The following is a 24,740-nucleotide window of genomic DNA, read 5'->3' as shown; positions in this document are numbered from 1 at the left end:
GATAAGGTAACTTGTATGTAATATTGAAGTAAGGTAAGATAAGGTAACTTGTATGTAATATTGAAGTAAGGTAGGATAAGGTAACTTGTATGTAATATTGAAGTAAGGTAAGATAAGGTAACCTGTCTGTGATTTGTGGCTGCATTGTTGGTATTACTGTATTAAATGCATTATTTTCCCGTCGTTTGAGATGTTTTTGGCGGAAAGACTGTATCAGGACAAATCAGCAGTAACTACAATGTGTATCACTGTGATCGCCTCGTTGAGACAGTTTATCTACGTCTGTACAGGTGTTGACGTATTATTCTAGAGGTTGTAAAGCTTTTTTTTTCTTGTTTTCCGTCCTCTTTCGTGGTATTTGGGTTGCCGTAATGGTTGTTGTTTTTAGTGGTGTGTGTGTGTGTGTGTGTGTGTGTGAGTAGAATGCGTCAGTCCTGTCTTAGGTGGACATGGTGGGAATCGTTTCTGTCGAGGAGCGAGGCCTTCGTCACGCCTCCAGGACTTCACCACCGCTCGAAGACTGTAGCCGTGTATGAGGACTTCACTCCCACCCGAAGACTTCACTTTTGCCCGAGGACTTCAGCCGTGAGCGAGGGCTTCAGCTGTGCACGACGACTTCAGCCGTGAGCGAGGGCTTCAGCCGTACACGAGGACTTCAGCCGTGAGCGAGGGCTTCAGCCGTGGTGAAGGCGCGAAAGTTTGACGTATCTGCGACGGACGAGACCTTTAAAAGTAGACAAAAACCAAAGTCACATGATAATTTAAATATTAAGACCCGTGGCGTGGCAGATGGTGGGTTGAACTTTACAGACTCTGGGTTCTGGAGGTTACCAGGGAGGGAGGGGGTTCCGTCCCCCCCTGGGGAGCGAGGGGAGTGGTTGGTCATGGAGGTTACTGGGGGCTGGTGGTCCAGGGCTCTCACTTTTCCCTTTGGGAGAAAAGTTGGTCGTGAGGGTTACTGGGGACTAGTACACTTCCCCACAAGGGGGAGTAGTTGGTCTTGGAGATTAGTGGGGACTAGTGGTCTTGAGCTCTCAGCATTCTCATAGGAGGAGTGGTTGGTCGTTTGGGTTGCTGGGGACTGGTCGAGCCAGGGACCACACTTCCCTCTAGGTGGGGAGTGGTTGGTCGTGGAGGTCACTGAGGGCTGGTGGTCCTGAGGCCCTACAAGAGTAGAGCGACAGGTCTTTGAGGTTATATGAGGCTGGCGGCTCGATCCTCAAGGTCCAGCAGGTTACTGTAGGTGAGCGGGCGTGCCTCCCACACGTACTAGGCTGCACCACTCCAATGCCTACGATCATCTCGGTAACAGAAGTAACTCTGCATTCCAAATTCATCGTCATTTTCAAAAATTATAATCCCCAGCGAGGTTTAATGTGATTCAGTCACCTTTTAGGAAGATTTTTGCGGTATTTGACATTCAGCTGGCGTGACCCTCACTGTGAATTCCTTGATCTGTTTGAATCCTCCCTTAGCAACACACACCTGCCGAAGAGATTGGAACTTTCAAGTTAGTTCCCATAGTTTTCAGGAAATTTCGAAGCATTCGATTTTTTTCTGAGGTTGAGATGCACGTCATTGTAATGATATTGACCATCACTCCTGCATGAGCTCATTCCAGTTCGTTTTCTGGAGAATTCGAAACGTTTCATACCATGATTGACCTCAGGATGTTGGAGCTGTAACTGCGGGGATGCTTTCTGAGGTACGATTAGCGGGTCAGGGTAGGTAAGACTGGAAGGTGGAAAGGATTGAAGCCTGATACGATCATCACTGATTCAGTCGCAAAGCGTTGGTAAGAATGTTAATGAATCACTTGTCTTATGGCAGCTTATGATCACCCGTAACTACATTTGCCTCTCTAAGGGTTTGTATTCCAGATTCAGAAGTGTTGACAACCGTATTTTCATGTTGAAAAATGTCATGATTCACGTAAAGTAAGAGTTTTATGAGTATTTGTTTAAGTCGAGGACTGACTACAAGTCCCTGGAACTGTCGATACCTGGGTCTATTAACGGACCGGTTCACTGAAACAGGACGAAAAGCATTTTCCCGACGATGCGAGACATTACAGCGTTGCTTCCTTGAAAAGAAAACGTACAGCTAACCGTGGACTTGCTTAAAGAGATCCTATACAGAAATTACTGGCGGAAGACTCTGTAGCCCTTGAGTATAACGATATGACCCACAGGTATGATGGCTTGGTCATTGACCTTGATCCTCGGATGAGAAATCATAACCTAAAGATTGTACTGTTGTACTCGAGGGTCGTAACGTCGTTTTCAATGTGATTAAACCTCAGTGAAGAAGAGAGGGGTATTTGTAATAGAAGTGATGCGTGGTACTATTTTTTTTATACCTTACTGCAAGTGTTCAAGCAGGAAAAATTTGGCCATGATTCGGTCCTCAGGGCTTCAGAGCTAGCAGTGTGTGCGATTCCCATTTGCCCATGTTTGTATAGTACAAGGAATAGGCACATGAGGTTAACGGATGATGACCAGTGACTCCATCGTCCACGGTGGTATCAGAGGAGGGCCTCCCAGACGGACTGACAACTGCTGACTTGGAGGGCACAAAACACGTCATGGGAGCCTCCTCACGTTGGCGAGAGTGTGGTTTGGGGGTCTCTCAGGGCTCAGTGCTGGGATCATTGCTGTTTTTGATCCGCCGTAAATGTTATGCCAAACGTGGGCTGAACACCGGATGTTTTAGGAAAGGCTGCTTGTAGGGGTTTGTGCAACTGATGAACTGGTATGGACTTTGAGTTAACGGCTAGCGACTGTGGAGGCTGGAGAGAGGTCCTCATTCTACTGATAATTGATTATAGTATATATATATATATATATATATATATATATATATATATATATATATATAAGACCCCTTATTTGCACGAAGTCTACCACAGTTGCAAGGGCTTGTGTGTGGAGAAAGGGTGATCTTATTCTTAATCTTACTTCTTAAAGGAACGATCAAAAATGGGACTGCAGAACGTATATATGGTCTACTAGATTAACCACTCCTTCAGGAACGTGTGTGTGTGTGTGTTTGTGGAATAGGGTGGGCGACTGTCTTTGCCTGTGTGAGCGAACCTGAGGTAATTCCATGGCCTAGAGACACTGTAAATGCATCAACATCAGGCCACTGCACTGTGTTTGTGGGTGTCCCTTGAGACTAGGTACAGTGATCTAATTGCTTAGGCGTCTTTCGCTGCTTCTAGAAACATGAGATGCATAGGTATTCATCAACCAGTATTTTACAGTAATGCTGTATTTTACTGTATCTTTATATTATGGGCTGTTTGGGGGTAGAAGACTAGAGGTATTATAATCTAAAGATTGGATCCCAGTTTCCCTAGTAACAGTGATTGGTATTATGATTGTGTAATGTTGCGATCACCTTTGTGCCATGTTCTGTGATGATTCACATTGGGTTAGAGATGGCTTATCGGTTATGTTTGTATGCACATGAGCGCGCACGTGGTAGGATGTTCGTGTGTGTTACTTTATTTTGGTAAAAGTTTTTATAGTTTCCCAGTGTGTGTCTTTGACGTCTGTGGTTTTTGTTCTTCCATGTTTAAAATGTCGTCAATTTCTTGTGGGTTTGAAATCTATAGTTTACCTTCGACTCGGTTGTTATGGTGCTTTGGGGGCGACAAACTGTTTCTTCGTTAACCTTAATCGCCTCGCTTGCAATGATGCTTTTCTGGCTATCAAGACAGTACAGTAGTATGTAGGTAGACAGTACAGGAATATGTGGATAGACAGTATTGGAGTATGTTGATAGACAGTACTGGAGTATGTTGGTAGACGGGGCAGGAGTATGTAGGTGTGCATGGTGTGTGTTTGTGTGGTAAGGACGGCAGGGCTACCCTGGGTCAGTGGACGGTGGTGAGGACCTTTTGGCTTAACCTATACGACTCAAAATGTCAGCATGTATTAACCTCCGGAGCACGACGGCCTGACCCTTGCACATAACGGTACGACCCTTGTCCATAACGTTACGACCCTTGGACACCAGGGTACGACCCTTGAACACGACAGCATGACACTTGGGAACAACTGTACGGCCCTGGAGCTCGACTTATGGCGGTGGTAGACCGCTGACTTGATCCCCATGAGACGCTAATGGCAGATCCTGTTAGTAGGATATTTTATTTAATTTCGAATAATTCTTTGTACGAAGGACGAGCAAAGAAAGTCCATGTTGAGGTGGAGTTATAGGGAGGAGGTGTGTGTGTGTGTGTGTGTAGGAGGTGGAGGTGTGGGTCTTTTGGAGGGGAGGGAGGGGGAGAGGGAGAGGCAGGGGGGGAGAGTCAACACAGTGTGTAAACACGTAAATATAAACACGGCGGCTGCCTCTCCCTGGCTATCGGGAACCCCTCTTGTAAAACAACACTTGCCTCCCCCCAGATCTCTACTTCCCTCGACGAACCACGTCTCCCACTTCCCTCCTATCCATTTACCTAGCCTCCCTCTCCCATCCACCCTGCGTATCTGCCACAGTATCCCCTTCCATACGGCTCTGCTTAGCACCGGTGCGCGACGCCCTAGTTTGATCATTTACCGGAAGGAGACGAAGTCCTGTGAAAAGTGTCGCGGGGCTTGGCCTTCCACGCCATCGCCGCCCCGAACACAGCGTGACGGAGGCTCCCTCGCTGGACTCCCGCCGACAAAGACGCTGGTTGTGTTCGGCTGAAATAAAGGCTCACGGGATTTTGTTCATGGGAGAGAGACGAAAGGTGATGATGGCCCGCCAATTGTCTTCAGCCAGATAGCAAGTTGTTAGTAGGGAGTTCATTATTATTTTTATTATTATTATTATTATTATTATTATTATTATTATTATTATTATATTTTTCCCCCTTTGGCCTTGGGGATTGGGAGTGTGGGTGAGGAGGGAGGTATCGTGTTTTTATTTACAGTACCCGGAATATGAAATGAGAGTATTGACGACGGTTAATATTGCATGTCTATTGGCACGAGAGCACGCTACCCCCTGGCCTTACAGCTGAAGCTACACTGGAACTGTACCCACTGGTTTGACTATCTACTTTGTAATGCACCGTAATACTTCTTAGTACCACATACTACATGGTGTGCGATGATTTCTTACTGCTGTATATGTATACCATCCGGTGGTGTTGGAGTTCTTCTACCCCTACAACTGGGTGTGGAACCTTACCTTACAAATTACCCATAGCTAACAAGGGTGTCAGAGGTCTTCTACCTCCACAGCTGGGTCTGGGTCCTTGCCTTACCATATGTATACCTTCAATGGTTTCGGAAGGCTTCTACCCCCATAGCTGGGTCTAGGACCTTACCTAACCTTACATATACCTTACTATGGTTATTGAATGTCTTTTACACCCACATCTGCGCCTGGGACCTTACCTTAACTTGAATATACCTTACGATGATATTGTGGGTCTTGATACCACAGCTGGGGCCGGGACCAGACTGTGGTGCTGCTCCTCTCATTACTGAGGCTGGAGGAGGCTGTGCTCCGTAGACCTTCATGCCCACCACATTCCACCTGGTCTGATACCATTGTACTCGTTCAGACCCTTTCTAAAGTTGTCCACTGAACATGACACAATGTTTCTGAAGGCTTCGCGCATTGTGCTGAACAGTTTCAGGCCCCGGGTGTTCATGCTCGTATGTCGTATTGTGCTTACCATACCTTTCGATCCCATCGCTAGTATTTAACATGCCTGTCGTTGCGTTGGGGAACTTTTTCGAATGCAGAGTGGGAGCCGTGCTTTCCAGTCATGTCGGACGGTAGATTATGACCTCGTCTGGCCTGCTAATAGTACAGCCTCGTTCGCAGTCTAGATTGTTGGATGATGTCGTGGATGATCTATACACACTCTTTACCTGTGCAAGTTCGCTTTCCCTGAGAGTGTTGCTGGGACGCGGCTGTATTCCATTTGAGAGACTTTCAGAGCCTGAAAGAGCTTTGGGTATAGACCACCACATCTCACCCATTAATTCTGGAGGAAGGCGCAGCAGCATCAACCCCGCCATCGTCACCCGCTATCACCGGGGATCCTTCCTTCCCTAGTTGCAGTCTGGCAGCACAACCGCACCGAGCCCATCCGAGCACGTATGAGTCCATACGTGAATAGCCCCACCTTACTTGCCAAGATTAACCCCTTGAGCACTACGGTGCACTTTTTGAGAGGACAGCGGTACATTCTTTGATCACGACGGTACGAACCATAAGCTCGGTGGTACACCCTCTGGGCATAATGACCTGGTCTTGAATCGGACCTTTAAGGATTGGGTTAAAGGCCGAGCAGTCATTACCCTAAGGGTCGAACCGCCGTGCTCAAGGCGTCGTACCGTTATGCTGGCGTCGAGGGGTCAGAAACCAGTGTTGGTGACCAGAAGCAGCTCACGCAATACGTGTGTGGGTACCCCACCAGGGACGAATGCTCTGGTTGGAGAGAAATTATGGTAAATTATGCAAGTTCCGTTAATTGGTGAGGTTAATCATGGTTAACTATATAATTATGCGAGGGCAAAAGCAAACACCCTGCTCGGTCCAGAGTGATTATCCTACTGCTGTTTGTTGGTCAGTTTCTGGCATTATAACCACCGCACACTGTGACGTGGTTTTGTGTGTGTGTGTGTGTTCTGTGCGAGGAGGGAGTTTTACACTCGTGGGGTGGCTCCCATCTCTCAAACATTTTTACATTATCATACAACCTTTTGTACTTCTGTATGCTGTCTGCATTGACCACTTCCTCTTTTCGTGTGTGTGTGTGTGGCTGTGTGTGTGTGTGTGTGTGTGTGTGTGTGTGTGTGTGTGTGTGTGTGTGTGTGTGTATGAGTGTGTGTGTGTGTGTGTGTGTGTATGTGTGTGTGTGTGTGTCTGTGTCTGTGTATGATTCCTATTTGTGTTACGGAAAGAGAGAGAGTTTTACATTCGTGTCTTTCAACCTCGTATATATGTATACCATGTCCTTACTCCTGTACACACACACACACACACACACAGCCATGTAGCTGCTAGTGCAATACAGGGAGGGAGGGAGTTCCACAGGTGTGTAATTATCTATTTGAACTGTATGAGGAGGGTCTTTCACACTCGTGGGGCTCCCCATCTCCACGATCATGCAACTTTTTCAACTTGTGTGCGATGTTTGCATTTATTGCTCCGCCGTTCAGTTCCTTCCATTCATCCACTGTTATACTCTAAAAGTGCTTCTTCATGTAATTTCTCGGGTGATCAGAGGGTGTAACATGTTCCTTATTTAATATTCATGCTTTTTTTTGTGTGTGTAATAACCCTTTAGTACAGTACGGGGAGGGAGTTCAGCACTCGCAGCGCCCCATCTCTTGAACATTCTTTAGCATCATACAATTTTTTTAAGCTTCTGTACGCTGTCTGCAATTACCTCATTCCATTCATCCACCACTTCTTATAAAAGTACTCCTTTACGTCCTTTCTAAACGAGTTTCTTCTGTAATTACGTATTATGACCTCTGCATCGCTTAAATCAACTGGGCACTTTCTGTATTATTGAGCTGATTTGAGTATTTAAAGTCTGCAATGAGGTCACCCCTCACTCCTCTCTCTTCTGTGATGGGCAACTTTAAAGCCTCTAGACTTTACTTGTAACTCATCCCTCTTTATTCCCGTACTGCCTTTGCTGTCCTCTTCTGGACCTTCTCTTTTAGCCCTTTGTCGTTTTTTTTTTTTAGGTGTGGTAACTAAACTTGAGAAGTATTCTCAAGTTTCAGCCATACTTAGGATGTGAATAGCTTGGCGAACACTTCCTTATCCATATACTTGAATATTATTCTAATGTTGGCCAGCAAACGGTTTCTTTCCTCTACCTTTCTCGAAGTGCGGGACTCAAGCGACAGGTTAAGGACGATGTCCACTCTCGAATCGCTTACAAACTGGTTCCTGCTGATAGTATCATGCTTCGTAATAGTTTATAATGAGGCTTTTTCCGCTATGTTCCATCCTCATTATGTCATATTTGGATTGAACTTCTTTTCGCTCGTGTATCAGACCCACTTTGGAGTCTGTCTAGGTCCCTTTGTATGATAAGCCAATCCCTCCTCACTCTTAGGGAAGATTTCGACTCCCAGGACTTTCTCGTACACAGATTCCTGTAGCTTGCCCCTTGCTTGATAATGTTCATATTGAGGCCTTCCTCCACTGGTTCCCATTGCAAATACTTGGGGTCAACCGTCATCAGCCATGTATCAGAACGCCTCCGGAGTCTGTCTAGGTCCCACTTGGAAGTTTGGCAGTCTTCCCCACATTTCTCTCCCCTCATGACCTTTACGTCATTTGGAGTCATATTCAGGTAGGAGTCCATATCTTGTGGCAGGTCATTCACATGGATCAAGAAGAGTGATGGTCCCACAACAGAACCCTGCGGCACGCCAATGGTAACCTCGACGTATTTCAAGAGGGCTCCTCTGAGATGACCCATTTTTCTCTCTAAAACCTCCTCCCGAATGCATTTCATTGACGTTGGGGCTATAGTGTCGTCCACTTTGAAAACATCTCTGAACACAAGTTCTTCAGCCATCCCCACATTATCCTCTTCACCCATTCTCTCTGAATCTCTTACCTTGATTTGCTGGTATAAACTGATAATGCATTTCTAATGAATGGAAGAATGTTTTCGTTTCTCCAGCCTTGCCTACAATGTTCTAATTTAGGTTTCTATATTTCAATTTGTTTCTTGTACTCGTTCCTTTGCACTCTTATGCCTTGCAAATGCTGCTTGTCAGGAGTGCCGCCTGTCTCTTCGTCAAAGCACATACTAAAGTTCCCTTATTTTTGACATATTTGTCATGGCTAAAGGTGGCCATGTTCCTATTTCTTTATTATACATAGATTTCTCACAATCCCTCATCATAATGCCCTGGTTCCTGGCTACTGAGCTCCATTTTTCAATGTTACAATAGATATTGAATTTTCTCTAGTTTCCACAACCATATCTTGTCTGCAAGTCCTGTTTCATCTCTCTCCTTTCAACATCCTCATTTTCCAGTTTCATCTTCGCCTCACACTATGAGTGTGTGTGTGTGTGTATGTGTGTGTGTGTGTGTGTGTGTGTGTGTGTGTGTGTGTGTGTGTGTGTGTGAACATATTTAGGTATGCAGATAAGTTTTTAAACTTAGATTTACCTGTTGCACCTCAGCCCCCTCGAGACAGTAAAAACGAGTGGGTAGATAGGTGAGTATGACTTCCTCCCAGCCAGCCAGTACCATCAGTCATATGGGTGAGTGGGTGGGTAGGTGGGTGAATATATTTACCACATGGATGTAGGGATGCATCTCTGCCAACCCCTCAGTAACCAAGGGTTGTGCTGTGTTTCTACTTGTACAGACGGAACCACTTCAATTCATCAAGTCATTTTGCCTATGTTATCTCCCCTAAGTGTAGACTTTCTCATGCTGGAAAGATCGTATGAGAAGACCAAGACTCCTCCTCTTTCCCAAATGGATGTTATTCCTCGTACTGGACCGTGAGACGTTTTTCTAATTTGGAAGCATCAAGACGGATTTGTCCTTCACGTCAGTAATCGAACTCTGTCGCAGTTCTGAAGCGGTGATTATCAACTTGGATTTCTCTTTGAGGTGGTGTATTGCTGTGCCTGGCAACCTGCATGCAGCTGTTCCCTGTTTGAGTCATAGGGTGTCAGTAAGGGAAATATTAATGGATAATCCACCAGGTGTTGATACGTGATCCACCAGCTGTTAATGGGTATTCTACCAGATGTTAATGGGTAATCCACCAGCTGTTAATGGGTATTCTACCAGATGTTAATGTATCATTACGCTGCTGGACACCTTGTACATTGCTGTTTATGATGCCCGAGTTGAAAAAAGATGACTGTTTGACTTCCTTTTACAATTTGTCTTCTACCTTGAGGAATCGTTAATGCATTCTATGTAAGCCATCTGTTTTGTGAAGTTGTGTCGATCAGATTTTTTTTGAGTCAAGGAAACGAGTACAGACACACACACACACACACACACACACACACACACACACACACACACACACACACACACACACACACACACACGAGATGGGGCCCTTCCCTGTAGTGGTCAGCGTTACTGACTATGAAGTAACACGGGTCCGAATGGCTTCGAATCGTAGGCGTTAGTCTGCCCACACCCAACCCAGATGTTCATCCTCCCTTCTGGGTTGGTCTATAAATGGGTACCTGGCTAAGTCTGAGTCTGTGTGTGTGTGTGTGTGTGGTGTGGTGTGTGTGTGTGGTGTGGTGTGTGTGTGTGTGTGTGTGTGTGTGTGTGTGTGTGTGTGTGTGTGTGTGTGTGTGTGCCTCGCTAGGAATAAAGACATGGCACATATGCAAGGTTAGGAGACGGGGCAACACCAATGTAAAACTCTCTCCTCGTAACACATGGTAATCATATAATAATTACATATAATTACTATATGGTGGTTCTTTGATTATATTCAATCACATACGAGAAAACCTTTGACACGTATCCCGTTGTCTTTGAAAAGTTTGATACTCTTAATGACTTTTCTATAGAAACATTATAAGAGAGAGCACTACCCACACATCTCCTTACGTCGTGGAAGGTGACAAAGAGGTGAGGGACGCCGGAGAGGCTGGAAATCTTCCCCTATTGTATTAACACTTACAAAAGTTTTAGATAAAGAAGGAGAAAAAAATTCTCGCCATAAATGGCTCATTCGTCTGTGTTCCTGGCACTGGTGGGAAAAAGCGATCGTATGTATAAAAAAAAAAACCCGAGCTACTAGAAGCAAGTCATATGTGAGGAGAAAGTTGTTTCGTGATGTGGTGACGTTAAATACATCAGGCCGCTCTCGAGTCAAACTGTTTATGTAAGTGACTGAGCCAATTTTGCTGTGTCCTTGTTGGACCGCACAGTTTTGGCTGCCTTTGATGAAGTAATGAGACGTGCGAACATTAGGTGTACTTATGTATTAAGGGCCTTGGGGGTTGACGAAGGGCGTTGTGTTGCGTCAGCCACGGCGGACTTAAATGGCGTTGTATATATCTTTTTGGGTGGGCGAGATGAATGATCACGGGAGATGCCTTAATCACAGTCACTTTGTATGTCATCGTCTCTGTCATTGATATGTCCCCAGTTATCACTTAAGATGTCCTCCCGCGTTACTGTGACCTTTTGTGGTATAACCCGTACTTGCTTGTTGATGAGGTGATCCTCGTAATGGAGAGGGAGATCGTAATTGTCACATGATCATCACCGAAGTGCTCCTAATCGTCAGAGAGATGTCCACAGTTATCACTGAGGAACTTCCAATTATTGATCATACCCTCAGTTATCACTGAGACGGCCCCTCATAATCAGTGAGGTGTTAATTATCATTACAGTGCCCTTAATTTTGACTATGATGTTCCAGATTATCACCGATATGTCCCCAATTAGCACTGCCTCGTTTCCAGTTACCAGGGCATTTTTCTATGAGATCCCAGACCTCATGGCCACGACGAGATACACATTGATACGGGAAAGTTAATTGAAGCAACACACACACACACACACACACACACACACACACACACACACACACACACACACGGTATAAGCATAAAGTTTGGTTTAAAGTTAGGTGTATGAATGAAGTGAAATGAATGAAGGCGTGGTAAATGCAGTCAGCAGATTTAAGTTTCAAATGTTGTTTGATCGTAGACAGTGTTCAGCAAGGTTCCCACGAGTGAAAGAAGTCCCTCCCTGTACAGTACAAGTGGGTGATTACACTTAACCCCGTCCAAACGTACCATCATCACTGCTGATTGAAATTCACCAAATATCGGTCCTCTCTTACACATGCCAGTTGTGAAGCCAGTTCTGCGGTCGTTAGCCATATCTCCTTTTTTCTCTGAAATGTAATCGTAATATGTACCAGCAGATAAGCTGTGTGTGTTCTTTCTTTACTAAGGTGGAATGGTAGGGAGGTTTTCACTCCAAACCATGCGACAGTAATGAAACGTGAGGGTTTTAGTCTTCATTTTTTCCGTCTTTTCTTTTCCTATCTTTCAGTCGTCTGTGTTTCAGAGCTCTTCGAACACAGTACGAAATGGCAAGTATGGTTGCCTTCCATATTACGATGGTCTGCTAACCCTACAGCTGGGTGTGGGACCTTAACTTACTTATAGCTTACGATGGTTTCGGAGGTCCTCTCTGCCCATATAGCTGTAGGCTCCGACCCTACCAGACAGTTCGATAATTTAAGGCAGTATATGCAGTTGTTTCGTCATAAGCACCCGTCAATTGTCAATTCTTTGCCTCAGGAATTCGAGCAGTCTCTCGCACGGATGGAAAAAGAAAAATCTTCAGCAACAACACTGGTTTCTCACAGCAGCAACACTCTCTCCTCACATCATAGATTTTTGGGATAAGTAACAAACTCAGGAGGGTTTTCTTGGAGCTCGGGTCTCTCTGTAAGGACATGATTTAGAATACTCTGAAAAACACAGAGACTTTCTCAACTATGCATTTCTTTAGCTTATTCCCTCGGCACTCTACTTTTCATTTCTGGAAGTCATATTCGTTCTTGTATCACTTGAGGCAATTGTGTGGCTTGTCAAGACTTTTGTATTGGTACAGCCCAGCATTCTTAGCCCTACAGGAAGCACTGTTGGGGTATCTATATGCCCAGTAACACCATTTTCATAGGTACATTCCAACGTTTTTAAGTCCTTAGAGCATCATTGGGTTAACTGTATGTCTTCTGTATAGGTGCAGCCCACCATTCCAAACCCTTCTTGAAGCACCGATGTGGTAGCCATACACAATGTAATTCCTGTTGTATAGATGCATTCCAACATTTTTAACCTTCATTGCAAACCTCACGTGGTAGCTACATGCCATGTAACTCCTATTGCATAGGTGCATCCCAACATTCTTAACCTTCATTGTAATCCTCACTGGGGTAGCTACATGCCTTGTAACTCCTGCTGCATCGATGCATTCCAACATTCTTAACCCTCATTGCAATCCTCACTGGGGTATCTACATGCCTTGTACAGTCTTTTCACTATGTTTCAGCTTCCCTTCCCCTGTTTGGTACACATTCTCACCATGCTTTACCGTTATGGTGTTGGTCAGCGGTTTAATGAAATTCAGGTCATCATCTCACACCTGTTGGAATCCAGACACTGTGCTTGCTACGCCAGTCCGTGTCGCCAGTACACTGTTCGAACCCCATACCTGATACGTGTGAACATACCTCTTCAGCCTCATCTTCGATTCCTCCCTCATCCAACTGGGCAACTAGTCTCCATCTCTATGAATTTTGTCTCTTGGGTATAACCAGCATTCGCTGAGACGAAGATGAGTACGACTTGTATCATCTGTAGAGTAATGTGCCAGGCAAAAACTTCACTTGCATGGCGGAACACAGGGATAGTTGAGGTGCTCTGTCACTGCTGTGATGTGCATCGTACCATATGACTGTTCTGGTGAGGTAAGAGTGTTGAATGAGTTCTCGTGGGTAACCAGAAAACGCAGGGTTGGTGATGACTTGGCCTCCTCACCACAGATTGAGAATGCTCGTTGAGAATAAGCCTTGTTAATCATCGTTTTTAAACCCTTCTATGACCTTGGTGGCCTGCCCATTGACAAGGTCAAGGGCCAGGCCATTGTACCTACCGAGGTCGTGCGGTCGTGCGCAGGGGATCAGGCAGTTGTCCCTCGTCCTGTGTTTGGAGGACTCGTTCAACATGTTTCCTCTGCTGCTTGACGGAGGGTGAGGGACCCTGTGGCCCTATACGCCACCCACCGCCCACTGTGGTCTCCCCAGCTGTACCAACAGTCTCTGCCCCTCCTCCTCCTCCGCCTCCTCCCAACACCCCCGCCCTTCGTGTACTGTAGCAACAGCTGTTATCCTCCTGCAACACTGGCCGCGCCACACTTGTTAGTGCAGCAGCACGTGCAGGAGGTCCACAGCGTTAGGTAGCTACTGACCCGGCAGCAGTTCAGTGACGAGCCCGTCCAGCAACAGTTGCAGGTGTGCGACATTTCATTAACCTGTCCCTCGGTGACTTGAAACACTTTGAAGTCTTCTGCAACACTTTAATGCCCTGTAACACTGCTGGTGATCTTCTTCGCTCTCGATGATGGCTTACATTTCCGGTCAGAATCTGTAGTTATTGGCTGGCAACACATCCTGTTGCCCGGCACAACTTTTTCTTTCCTGCAACACTTGGGAATAGCGTCTAACATTTGTTTTCTTTCTAAGTACTTGTTAGGAGTTTTTTCTTTTTTTCAAGCCACTTCCTGTAATTATAAGTGACATTCGACGAGTTTAAGTGTTTCAGAGCACTAATGTCACTTACAATACTTACAAGTAGCCTGCACCTCTTCCAAGAAACCATCCGATACTTTTAGTTGCCAGCAACACTTGTAAGTGATTTAATAGCTGTTGCAACACCTGTGTGAAACAAACATCAGGGAGTGGCAGCTGCAGCATTTGTGTGTGACAGGAACTCGTAGTGAGTGCCTTCCGGAACTGGATATGGACTGTCATCAGCTGTGAGTTACAGCAAGTTTCACTCGCCGTAGTTGTTGTAGGGGTCGTGCAAGTGAGGTACGGCAAGGAACGCCATGGTAGTTTATGTGAGTGACAGCGTGATGGGGGGGGGGAGTAGGGGTTTCATCTTTAGCGTTTATGGATAATGGTGAGAGAATTTTTCCCTCCGCAGCTCCTGTCTCAATGTCACTCGGGTCTTGGGAGAGTAGGACGTGAGAGCAGGTGAGGGAGAGGCTGAGACAGCGATAGCAGGGGCAGGGAGAGGGGTTATGACTCAGCGACAGCAGGAAGAGGAGATAGTGAAGCTGGAGTAGCCATAGGAGAAGCAGATGGGAGCACTGAAAACACCAGCAAGTGTAGCAGCAGGAAAGAGGAGACGACATCACGCCATCAGCAGTAGGAGAGCAGGAGGAAGAAGGTACTGCTAGCAGAAGCAGCAGGCAGGGGAGGGGGGTGTAAAAGGAGGAAAAAAGAAAAAAAAAAGATGAGCAAGAACAACAAAAACAAAGGGGGGAGGAAAACGATAGGGGCCAAGGAAGCAGAGAGGAGGTTGAGTTAGCAGTAGCGGGGGAGGAGGAGGAGGTTGTGTCAGACGGTGGAAGGTAAGGAGGAGGTTCTCTCAGCAGGAGAAGGGTAGGGAGGAGGGTGCTTCAGCAGGAGGAGGGTAGGGAGGCGGTTCCTCAACAGGAGGAGGGTAGGGAGGCGGTTCCTCAACAGAAGGGTAGGTAGGCGGTTCCTCAACAGAAGGGTAGGGAGGCGGTTCCTCAACAGGAGAAGGGTAGGGAGGCGGTTCCTCAACAGGAGAAGGGTAGGGAGGCGGTTCCTCAACAGGAGAAGGGTAGGTAGGCGGTTCCTTAACAGAAGGGTAGGGAGGCGGTTCCTCAACAGGAGGAGGGTAGGGAGGTGGTTTTTCAACAGAAGAAGGGTCTTGGGGGAGGAGGTTCCTCAACAGGGGAAGGGTCTTTGGGGAGGAGGTTCCTCAACAGAAGAAGGGTCTTGGGGGAGGAGGTTCCTCAACAGAAGAAGGGTCTTGGGGGAGGAGGTTCCTCAACAGAAGAAGGGTGTTTGGGGGAGGCGGTTCCTCATCAGGAGAAGGGTCTTGGGGGAGGAGGTTCACAGGAGGTTGCCTCTGGAGGTGAAGGAGATGGGAGGAGTGTGGTGGTGGTGGAGGCGGTATTTCCGGCTGGCTGCGGCAGTGTCTCAGAGCGGTAGTGGGCAACACAAACATGCTGATGTATTATTATGCACAACATGGACACCTCCTCAAACTGTGCGTGCCTGATAGTGCTTGCCCGCAGGAGATTCTTTGTGGGCCAGAATGTGTGCGCTTGTGTGTGCGTACAATGCTGCGTGTTGATCTGCGCAGACATATTACATATTCATTGTTGGGTGATTATTGTATATAAATTTGAATGTGTACGCCCGCTTGTGTGTGTGTGTGTGTGTGTGTGTGTGTGTGTGTGTGTGTGTGTGTGTGTGTGTGTGTGTGTGTGCGTGCGTGCGCGCGAGAGAGCACCCCTTCCTCACGTTATTACTTCAACATGTACTTCCCCCTCGCCTGTGCTGTTCCCTTCCTCGTTATTTCCTCTTTTCCCCTCCCCTGCTTCGGCTTCCCCATTTCCCACTGTTGCTTCTTTCTCTCCTCTCCTTCTCCTTTGTCTGCGTCTGTCTGTTTCCCTCTGGTGTGTGTGTGTGTGTGTGTGTGTGCCTGCCTCTTGTCTCCGTCCCCTGCACCGTCCTCTCTCCTGCCCCTCTTAATCCATCTTTAGCAGGGTACCTCCTCCCCTGCCTTCCTTCCGACCTCTCCACCCTTCTAACTCTCCCCGGCTCCTAATAACCACATTGCCTGCCTCTCTTCATAAACCCCACATTTCATTCTTCCCCGGCGGCCCTCTCCAACCTCCCTTTCTAACACCCTTCTCCTCCCCTGGCTCCTCTCTCTCTCTCTCTCTCTCTCTCTCTCTCTCTCTCTCTCTCTCTCTCTCTCTCTCTCTCTCTCTCTCTCGCGGTCCTTCCTGCGTCGAACTCTCCCCCCTTGCCCTTCTCTCTCTCTCTCTCTCTCTCTCTCTCTCTCTCTCTCTCTCTCTCTCTCTCTCTCTCTCTCTCTCTCTCTCTCTCTCTCTCTCTCTTCGTCACGTCTTATCCATTTTTCCTTTTAATCGATAACACCATGAAGTTCACTCCTTGATCCTCCCTGTACCTCTTCGCCCACCTCTCCTACAGGCACCCTACTAGGTAGTGTGTGTGTGTGTGTGTCTGTGTGCGTGTGTGCGCACCACAGCTTCTCTATGCGTCCGTGAAATCCAGTAATGTTTCCCCGTCCAGATGATCCTTCTCCTGCCGATACTTTTGCTGTCGCCTCATCCACACCCTCAGGTCCCACCCTATCCACAGCTTCCCTACCGCCCTCTCTGTCTTCCCATACTCACATCCTGTGTCTCTCTCCTTGCCTCCTGGCCCCTACTAGCCTTTCCAATCTCTGGCCGTGTCCTTCCCTCGGTCCGTCCGCTCCTGGTACAGTATATCAGGCGCTCTCTCATGGTGGCTCCCCCGTACCGGCCCGCCCCCTCCGCCGGCCGGGTCCTCCCCGTCTTGTAAACACACACACACACACTGGGCCAGGCACCACCACCACCACCACCACGCTCCCCGCCACCACTAGTGGCTGTCGAGACACCTCCACCACCACCCACGTCCTCCACCACCGCCGCCACCACTCACCTAAAAGTCCTGCTCCACCAGGCAGCCCCTCGCGAGTGTATCAGTGAGGTTTTGGACGCACGCACTTCCTCTCACTCCTCCTCCCTCCCTTTCTCTCTCTCTCTCTCCCTCTCCCTCTCTCTCTCAAGTGCTGACGGAGGTGCTCCCCTGCCCCCTGGTGGTCGCGACGCACAGTGAGCGGGTGTTTACGTTGTATCCGCGGGAGTTGTTCCGTGCCTGGCCCAGGGAGGACTGGTCTCTGGTCCCTGGTAGACACCAGCGCGTGAGAGAGCGGAAGGGAAGGGCCCCCTTCCTCACCTGACAATGAACAATCGTGCGGCTTTTCAGTGACTCGGGTGTTCCTTAAGGCCGAAGCGGCCGTGTCGAGTAAGGTCAAGTGTTAATGAACCGCCGGGTGCCGGCGTGTGTGTGCGGTGTGTTGTGTTGTGTTGCGTTGCTCGGGAGATGCATTGTGTGTTGCCAGTGTTGTAAGAGCTCGGCTGGAGCGCGCTTTTGCCACCATCACGCCCGTTGAGGTAATTGTATCAGTCATGTGCACGCGGTCGTGCGCTCGTGAAGTGGACCAAAATGCGTGTCGCTGTGGGTGAACCTGTGGGCGAAAGTACCCCGAAACCATGTCATTGCCACCAGAGAAAATGGGAGACCGTCCCGAATCGGATCCTACGAAAGAAAACGGAACAGACGATGCTGATGGGACGGCAGGAGGAGTGGGCGGAGCCGTGGAAAGGGGCGTGTCAACAATGGGGGGAGAGGAGGCCATGCAGGGGGATGGGTCCTTCTCTGATGAACCCATTGACACCGTTCCGAACTCCGTTCCGAGCTCTGCAGGCTTCAAGAAGATTTACATAGGGAAGATCGTCAACCCCAGACAGGTATGGACTTCTTAATCAGCCCAGCGTAGCAATTACAGGTGTATTGCATATGATTGTTATTATTCACGCCAGGTGTAGCCACGGAATACTAAACACTGCTGACTCTGGGAACAACTCCAGGATTCTCACAGTTCGAATCACTTTAGTCTCCTCAAGGATTTGAAGCAACCTGCTCTCTCTTGCCGTCTAACGATTAGGGTTAACAATACTTCTGGGGCTGTTGATAAGCTCTGATTAAACTTTTTTTTCTTGGTTTAGATGCTTAATGATTGATTTGTATAGTTGTGTATGGTGAGGGCCGAAGGGCACATCTTATCAGTAATCAGTACGCGGATCTACTCATCTCTGTGTAGCTAATGATCAGGTGCAAACCTGTGAGGTGGCCAATTAAAGCACATGTAGTTAATACTGATCACTGATGCCTACCCTTTCTCCGAGCAGGTGTGTGTGTCTGTCTGTCATGGGCGACCAAACTGTAAGATGAGGTGCTAGAGTGTATGAGGAGGTCCTCACGTGAGGAAGTGAAGTTCCTTCCTCCAAAGTGTGTGTGTGTGTGTGTGGTTTCTAAGTGTTTGGTGAATCATTGGAGAGTAGAATGAGACGTTCATGTGACTGGTTAAGCTATCGTTTGTATGGTGAGTTTGGCAAGTAAATGGTTGGGCTCTCGTGGATTTGATGAGGTTGCTAAGTTGGGCTTTCATGCATGTGTGGTGAGGTTGCCAAGTGAATAGTTTCGCTTTCGTGGATGGAGTGAGGTTGCCAAATGATTGGTAGGGCTCTCGTGGGTGTGGTGAGGTCGCTTAGTGAATGGTAGGGCTTCTCGTGGAAATGTTGAGGTTGCCAAGTGAAGTGTTGGGCTCTCAGGCGTGTGTGGTGAGGTTGCCAAGTTGGGCTCTCATGCATGTGTGGTGAGGTTGCCAAGTGAATAGTTAGCCTTTCTTGGGTGTGGTGAGGTTGGCAAATGATTGCTTGAGCTCTTGTGGGTGTGGTGAGGTGTGAAGTAAATGATGAGGTTTCTGAGTGTTTGAGGAGGCTGCCAGATGTGTGGCAAGGATTCTAGGTGCGTGATGTGGTTCCCAGGTGTGTAGTATAATGCTCCCTGGTGTGTGGTGAGATATCCAAGAGTGTGGTAATACTTCCAGGTGTGTAGTGAGGCTCATAGGTGTATTGAGGATCTCATATGTTTGTTGAGGCACCCAGGTGTGTTATGATACTCGTAGGTGTATGATGAGGGTTACAAGTGTGTGGTAACGCCCCCAGGTAGGCAGTAAGGCTTCCAGACGTGATGAGCTCCCAGGTGTATGACGCCCCCAGTTGAAAGGGAATGCAAAGTGTATGAGGGTTTTCTTTAAGTGTATAGAGAGGCGCTGTGGTAGGCACTAGAGTACTTATAAGTGTATGTTGGATGAGTGTATGGTAAAGTTCTTTGATGTACTTAGAGGTTCCCAAGTGTATAACAAGTCTTGTTGGTCTGTAATTGGCCTGGCGTATTCTTGATGAGTCTTGAGTGACGAGTACAGGTGTCTCATGCGTCTATAGTGTATAGTGCAGCTGATGAAGCTTGGGTTTGCCCTCTGAGGCTTCCGGATTGCACGTTGAGCCTCATTTGTACATGAGTATCCTCTCACGGGTGGAGAGAGGCCTCCAGTGTATGGTGTTCAGTTTAGTTATCAAGTAGTTTCGTAAGGGTCTTGGATATCTGGTAACGCTTTCCAAAGTGTATCTGAAATAGAAGCTTCCACATACATAGTTAAAGTCCCAGATATGACTTGATGCAGCCAGGTGTGCGAATTGGCTACCATATATGTACAAAGAGGCATTGAGATGCATGGTTTGTCTGGTAAGTATCTAGGTATTGACTTTTTGTGGCTAGACTCCCAGGTGTGTGTGTGTGTGTGTGTGTGTGTGTGTGTGTGTATGTTTTGGGGGACAAGCCTTAAGATGTAATTAGGCTCCCACGTACATATGTATATGTATGTGTATAGCTTCATTGGTCAGATGGTTAGGTTCCTATGTAACAGGCGATAGGTGAACGGTGAGGTAGCCAAACCTGTAGTGAGGTGCCCAGGTATGTATGATGAGATTACGAGGTGTGTTTCGTGAGGCAGCCCGATTTGTAATGAGGCTTTCATATGTGTCTGATGAGACAAGAGGTGTGTGGTGAGGCTCAAAGGCATGTGTAGTGAGGCAACCAGATCTCTGGTGAGGCTGCCAAGTGTGTATGATGTGGTAGCGAGGTCTGTGGTGAGGCTGAGGTGTGTGTGATGAGGCTTCGAGGTGTGCATGGTGAGGTAGCTACATCTGTGGTGAGCGTGCTTGGTGTGCCACAGCCGTGGAGCTATAGCGTGTTCACTAACGTGGCATATTCTTCGACCGTGTGTCGTACCCTCCTTTCGTCGTCCACGACCAAATGGTTTGTGTGCTTCGCGTGGCTCTCCCCTGTCGATCAGTATAGCCTTCCCATTACCTTGCATCCTTGTCGAGTGCCGCATCCATCGCCCGATACTGTGAGCCACCAGCGGCCACGCTCTTCCATCGCTGTTGGTCGCTCGCCTGCTCTCTCCACACTGCAAGGGCCATGGAAACTCGAGAATCCCAGTTATGGAAAAGCCACTGTTCATGGAGAAGCTGTCGAGTTCTTATCTCGAACTAGTCGTGTTCTTATCTTAATCTAGTCGGAGTAGAAAAGAAAACGATCGAAGCTCCTTCCACTAGACATTAGCCAGTTCCTAGGGTAGTGGAGTAATCTTTAGCCAAGGGAAGTTTGGGAGAAAACTCTCATGTTTGTTCAGAAGCTACTCAAGCAGAGCTAAGCAAGGCTAAGCTGCGCCTGAATTAAGCTAAGTGACGGTGGTTAAGCTAGGTTTAGTATTTTGTACAATATTTGGTTTTCAAAGCTACCAGTCATAGTGATAACGACTTATCTTCCCCCATTGTTTTAGTGCTCTCTGTCGCTAGTATCTTTATGTGAGGCGCTGTGTGTATTAATCCCATTGGCCTCCTCCTTGTCAGCCAATGGTGTAGCAAGTACCTGGCCTCCCCTCTCGTCAGCCCGTCAGGCAGTGCTGTGTCGAGTACCTGACCTCGTCGTGGTGCCACAAACTCCTGGCGTGTCGACTGTCTGGCCTTCCTCAAGACCCTCCCGCAGGAGAACCTGTGCGCGGGACGTCTTATCCAGATCGGCTGGTCATCATCACTTGACGTTTAACGTGAAGAGCAATTGGTTCCAGCAGTAAATACCGGTAGGAGTACAGTGTTAGCCAAGACCTCTGTATTGCACACCCTTTAGCGATTCATTTCCGGTGATGTGAAGGACTGCCGTCAGTTAACTGGCGAGGATTCGGACTTACAACACCCTTATCAGTTTTACAGTTATCTCTTACCTTATACGATGGTCTTACATTGCCTTCCGTACACCTAATTATGAGTTCGGAGGTCTTCTACCCTCACAGTGGGGTGTGAGACCTTACCTTAAAACGTACACGAACGATGGTATCGGAGGTCTTCTACCCCCACAGCTGAGTCTAGGACTTTATCTTACCTTATAACCAGCGAAGTTCTTCTACCCCCACGGCTAGGTCTGGGACGTTACCTTACCTTACGTATACCTAACTGGTTTTGAATGTCTTCTGCCCCCCACTGTTCGGTCAGGGACCAAGCTGAGAGACCTCATAACAGCATGGAAAATCAAGCCGTTACAAGATGCCTTTATCTCAGGATGCAAGATTGTATTATTAAAGACACAACGCTGTCTCACGATTTGGGGAAATGCAGAACATCACCGATGCAGGTTCGACATCCAGAAAGGTAGCCGATCACCGGTTATCTTGACGATCGTGAGTGGTGGTGAGGTCAGGCCGGGTAGTGTTGCCACACACCGTTGGTCACCTCCACACACAAATATCAGCGGTTCAACGAATCAGGAAAACCTGCTGGCTTTGCGTAATGCCAGTGAGACTGTAGTGTAAGAATTGTCGCACGTACGATCTGTTTTCCCCACCACACAAAAGCTAGTGTACAGTTGTTTTTTTTCTCTTTAAAGTTGTCGTTCGTGCTTCTGTTGCCTCGTATGTGAATCCTTGATACAGTTATACGCTTTTAGATTTTGTGGATATTCACAGCTCTTACTGAGTTTATTTGATTCGTATAAGTAATTTGGAGAATGAAGAATACTCGCGACTTATTCAGAGCTTTCGCTTACCAGCCATCAAAAATATTTGTGGTGGTATCGATTAACTCAAAAATATGATTCATTGTCATTAAGCAGTGTCATACGAACTGCATGTTAGCTGAGACAGCACGGGCAACTGAAGCCCTGTTCGAGGCTTTCTCATTAACGCTATATATATATATATATATATATATATATATATATATATATATATATATATATATATATATGTATATATATATATATATATATATATATATATATATATATATATATATATATATATATATATGTATGTATTCCCTAGCCTGAGCTAGGTACCCATTTTATCGACCAACCCCTAAGGATGGATGAACAGCTGGGTTGACTATGGGCTGACTGCCACGACCAGGATTCGAACCTCTGCGCTCGTCCCTGGGGTGGCCTATGAATGCGTCATGGTCAGGAACGCTAACCGGTACACCATCTATCACCGTAGGACTGTATCCATTTGCTGTCAGTGAGGTTGGCTCATGATAACCTCACCTGTATTTTAACATTGTTTTCTTAAATGATGTTTTAACTGCATTAGCACTAACCAGGGCCTCGTATTTCGCTTCATGCCACTTGGGTGGTGGATCATCTGTTCTCCAGTCTGGTTGCTTCTCACAAGTGATGAGAATGTTGAAAGGTAGGTTAGCAAACACAAGTGCTTGGCTATGAAAATTTACCTGGCCATAGAAGGGACTTTATTCTGGCAAACAGACTTATTCTTTTCGCTCTACCATTACCAGTCCCAGGGAACAGGGGACCATCGATACTTCCCACGTGTTTCTTGCGTGTAGGCGACTAAGAGGGACGAGAGCATGGGGCTGGAAAACTCCCTTTCCTTTTATTTCCATTTCTAAAAGTTGGAAGACACGAAGGAGCCAAACGAGGAGTGTTCATCCTCTTCGTAACTGAGATGAGAAGAAAGGGCTATGTTGTATGTTTAGGTAACGAGGCATCTGAAAGTGTGATTAGGTGGCATGGGGTATTCAGTGATTTGAATGGAAAAGGTGAAGAGTTTGCAGAGTAGAGACTGGTGATTGGGAATACGTGGTTTATAAAGAAGGTCATACATAATTATACTTGTTTGAACGGGGAATATGAAAAGCTAGCATTGTTGGAGTGTCTTACTAATAGATAGGCGTGCAAAAGAGAGACTCTTGAATGTGAATGTGGTGATAGGAGCACCTGGTGGGATGTTTCATCATTACTTGATGGAGACTACGGTGAAGATTTATAATTGAAGAGAGGAAACGATATGGGTGAGAGAAGGGTGATGAAAAAGGAATTAAAGGCTTGCATGAAGAGATACCAGGAGAGAACGAGTGTAGAATGGCAAAAGGGGAGAGTAATGAAGCTACGGGAGTGGATGAGGAACGGGAGGTATTTACGTAAGCAGTGCTGACATGCTCGAGAGAAGCGTGGAGTAAAAACGTTTTCTGTGTGCTTGGAATGTGAACATGCAGGAGGGTGTAAGGCATGCACGGGATAGAGTGGACTGGAGTGATTTGGCGTACAAAGGGCGATGTGCTGTGAGTGGACTGAACCAAGGAATATGAAGGGGTCGGGAAACATTAGGAAAAGGTCTGTGGGGCATGGTTGTAGATGGGGTCAGTGGTTTTGTTGCATTACACGTGGCCGGTACAGAATTGATGTGAGCGAATGGGGTAATTTCTTGGTCTGCTCGCTAATGCACGTCGCTCTTTGAGCACTCTTACGCTGTTTTGCTCTTGTACAAAACAGCGGTGACACTTTTTATGTAGTTTCTTGTGTAATGTCTCGTATTTGACACCTTGGCTGATACTTCAAAGGCTTCTTATAGTGCAAGTGAGTCTCGTATATGAGCTTTGTCACTCATTTATCTATCAAGACTTGATTCTAATAGCCTTGTCGCTGTTTATCTCTTAAGACACTTATCTGTGAGGTAAGTCACATCACTTTATCTCGCAAGATGCGAGTCTAGTGAACAATGGACATCACTGTGCCTTGCAAGACGTGAGTCTTGTTAAACGAATGACATCACTGTATCTCCCACGACCCTAGTCAGGTACACGAGTGACATCATGATCTCGCAAGACCCGAGTCATGTACACGAGTGACATCACTGTATCTCGCAAGGCGCGAGTCTTGTTATACGTGTGGTATCTCGCAAGACGGGAGTCCAGTATACGAGCCTCGCCACTTTGTATCTCTCAAGGCGCGCCTCTGGTATACGAGCCTTGTCATTTTTTATCAGTGGAGACACGAGTCAGGTATATGAGCGTCGTAAGTAAGCAATTTACACACCAGTTTATGAACCTCCAGGAAGCAAGTTTGGTTGTAAATTCTTTATCCATCATTATATCCTGGCTGCCTCAAGAATTTCTTAATAGCCTGATACAAGGGAGAGTTACATTTTTTTTCCTCTTTTCTAT

The 24,740-nt window shown here is 47.0% G+C and overlaps 1 protein-coding gene across 1 annotated transcript in view; it reads left to right on the top strand.

Moving 5' to 3' along the window:
- The first annotated feature begins 16,765 nt into the window (after positions 1-16,765).
- FoxP (forkhead box P) overlaps positions 16,766-24,740 on the top strand; it is a 712,908-nt gene continuing 704,933 nt past the window's right edge. The window contains exon 1 of the mRNA XM_071660484.1: positions 16,766-18,128. Coding sequence (XP_071516585.1) covers positions 17,871-18,128 — 258 coding nt within the window. The 5' untranslated portion in view covers positions 16,766-17,870. The remainder of the gene's footprint in view (positions 18,129-24,740) is intronic.

The sequence above is a fragment of the Panulirus ornatus genome, chromosome 71, assembly GCF_036320965.1.
Source record: "Panulirus ornatus isolate Po-2019 chromosome 71, ASM3632096v1, whole genome shotgun sequence".
NCBI lineage: Eukaryota > Metazoa > Arthropoda > Malacostraca > Decapoda > Palinuridae > Panulirus > Panulirus ornatus.
This window is presented reverse-complemented; position numbering and strand designations above follow the sequence as displayed.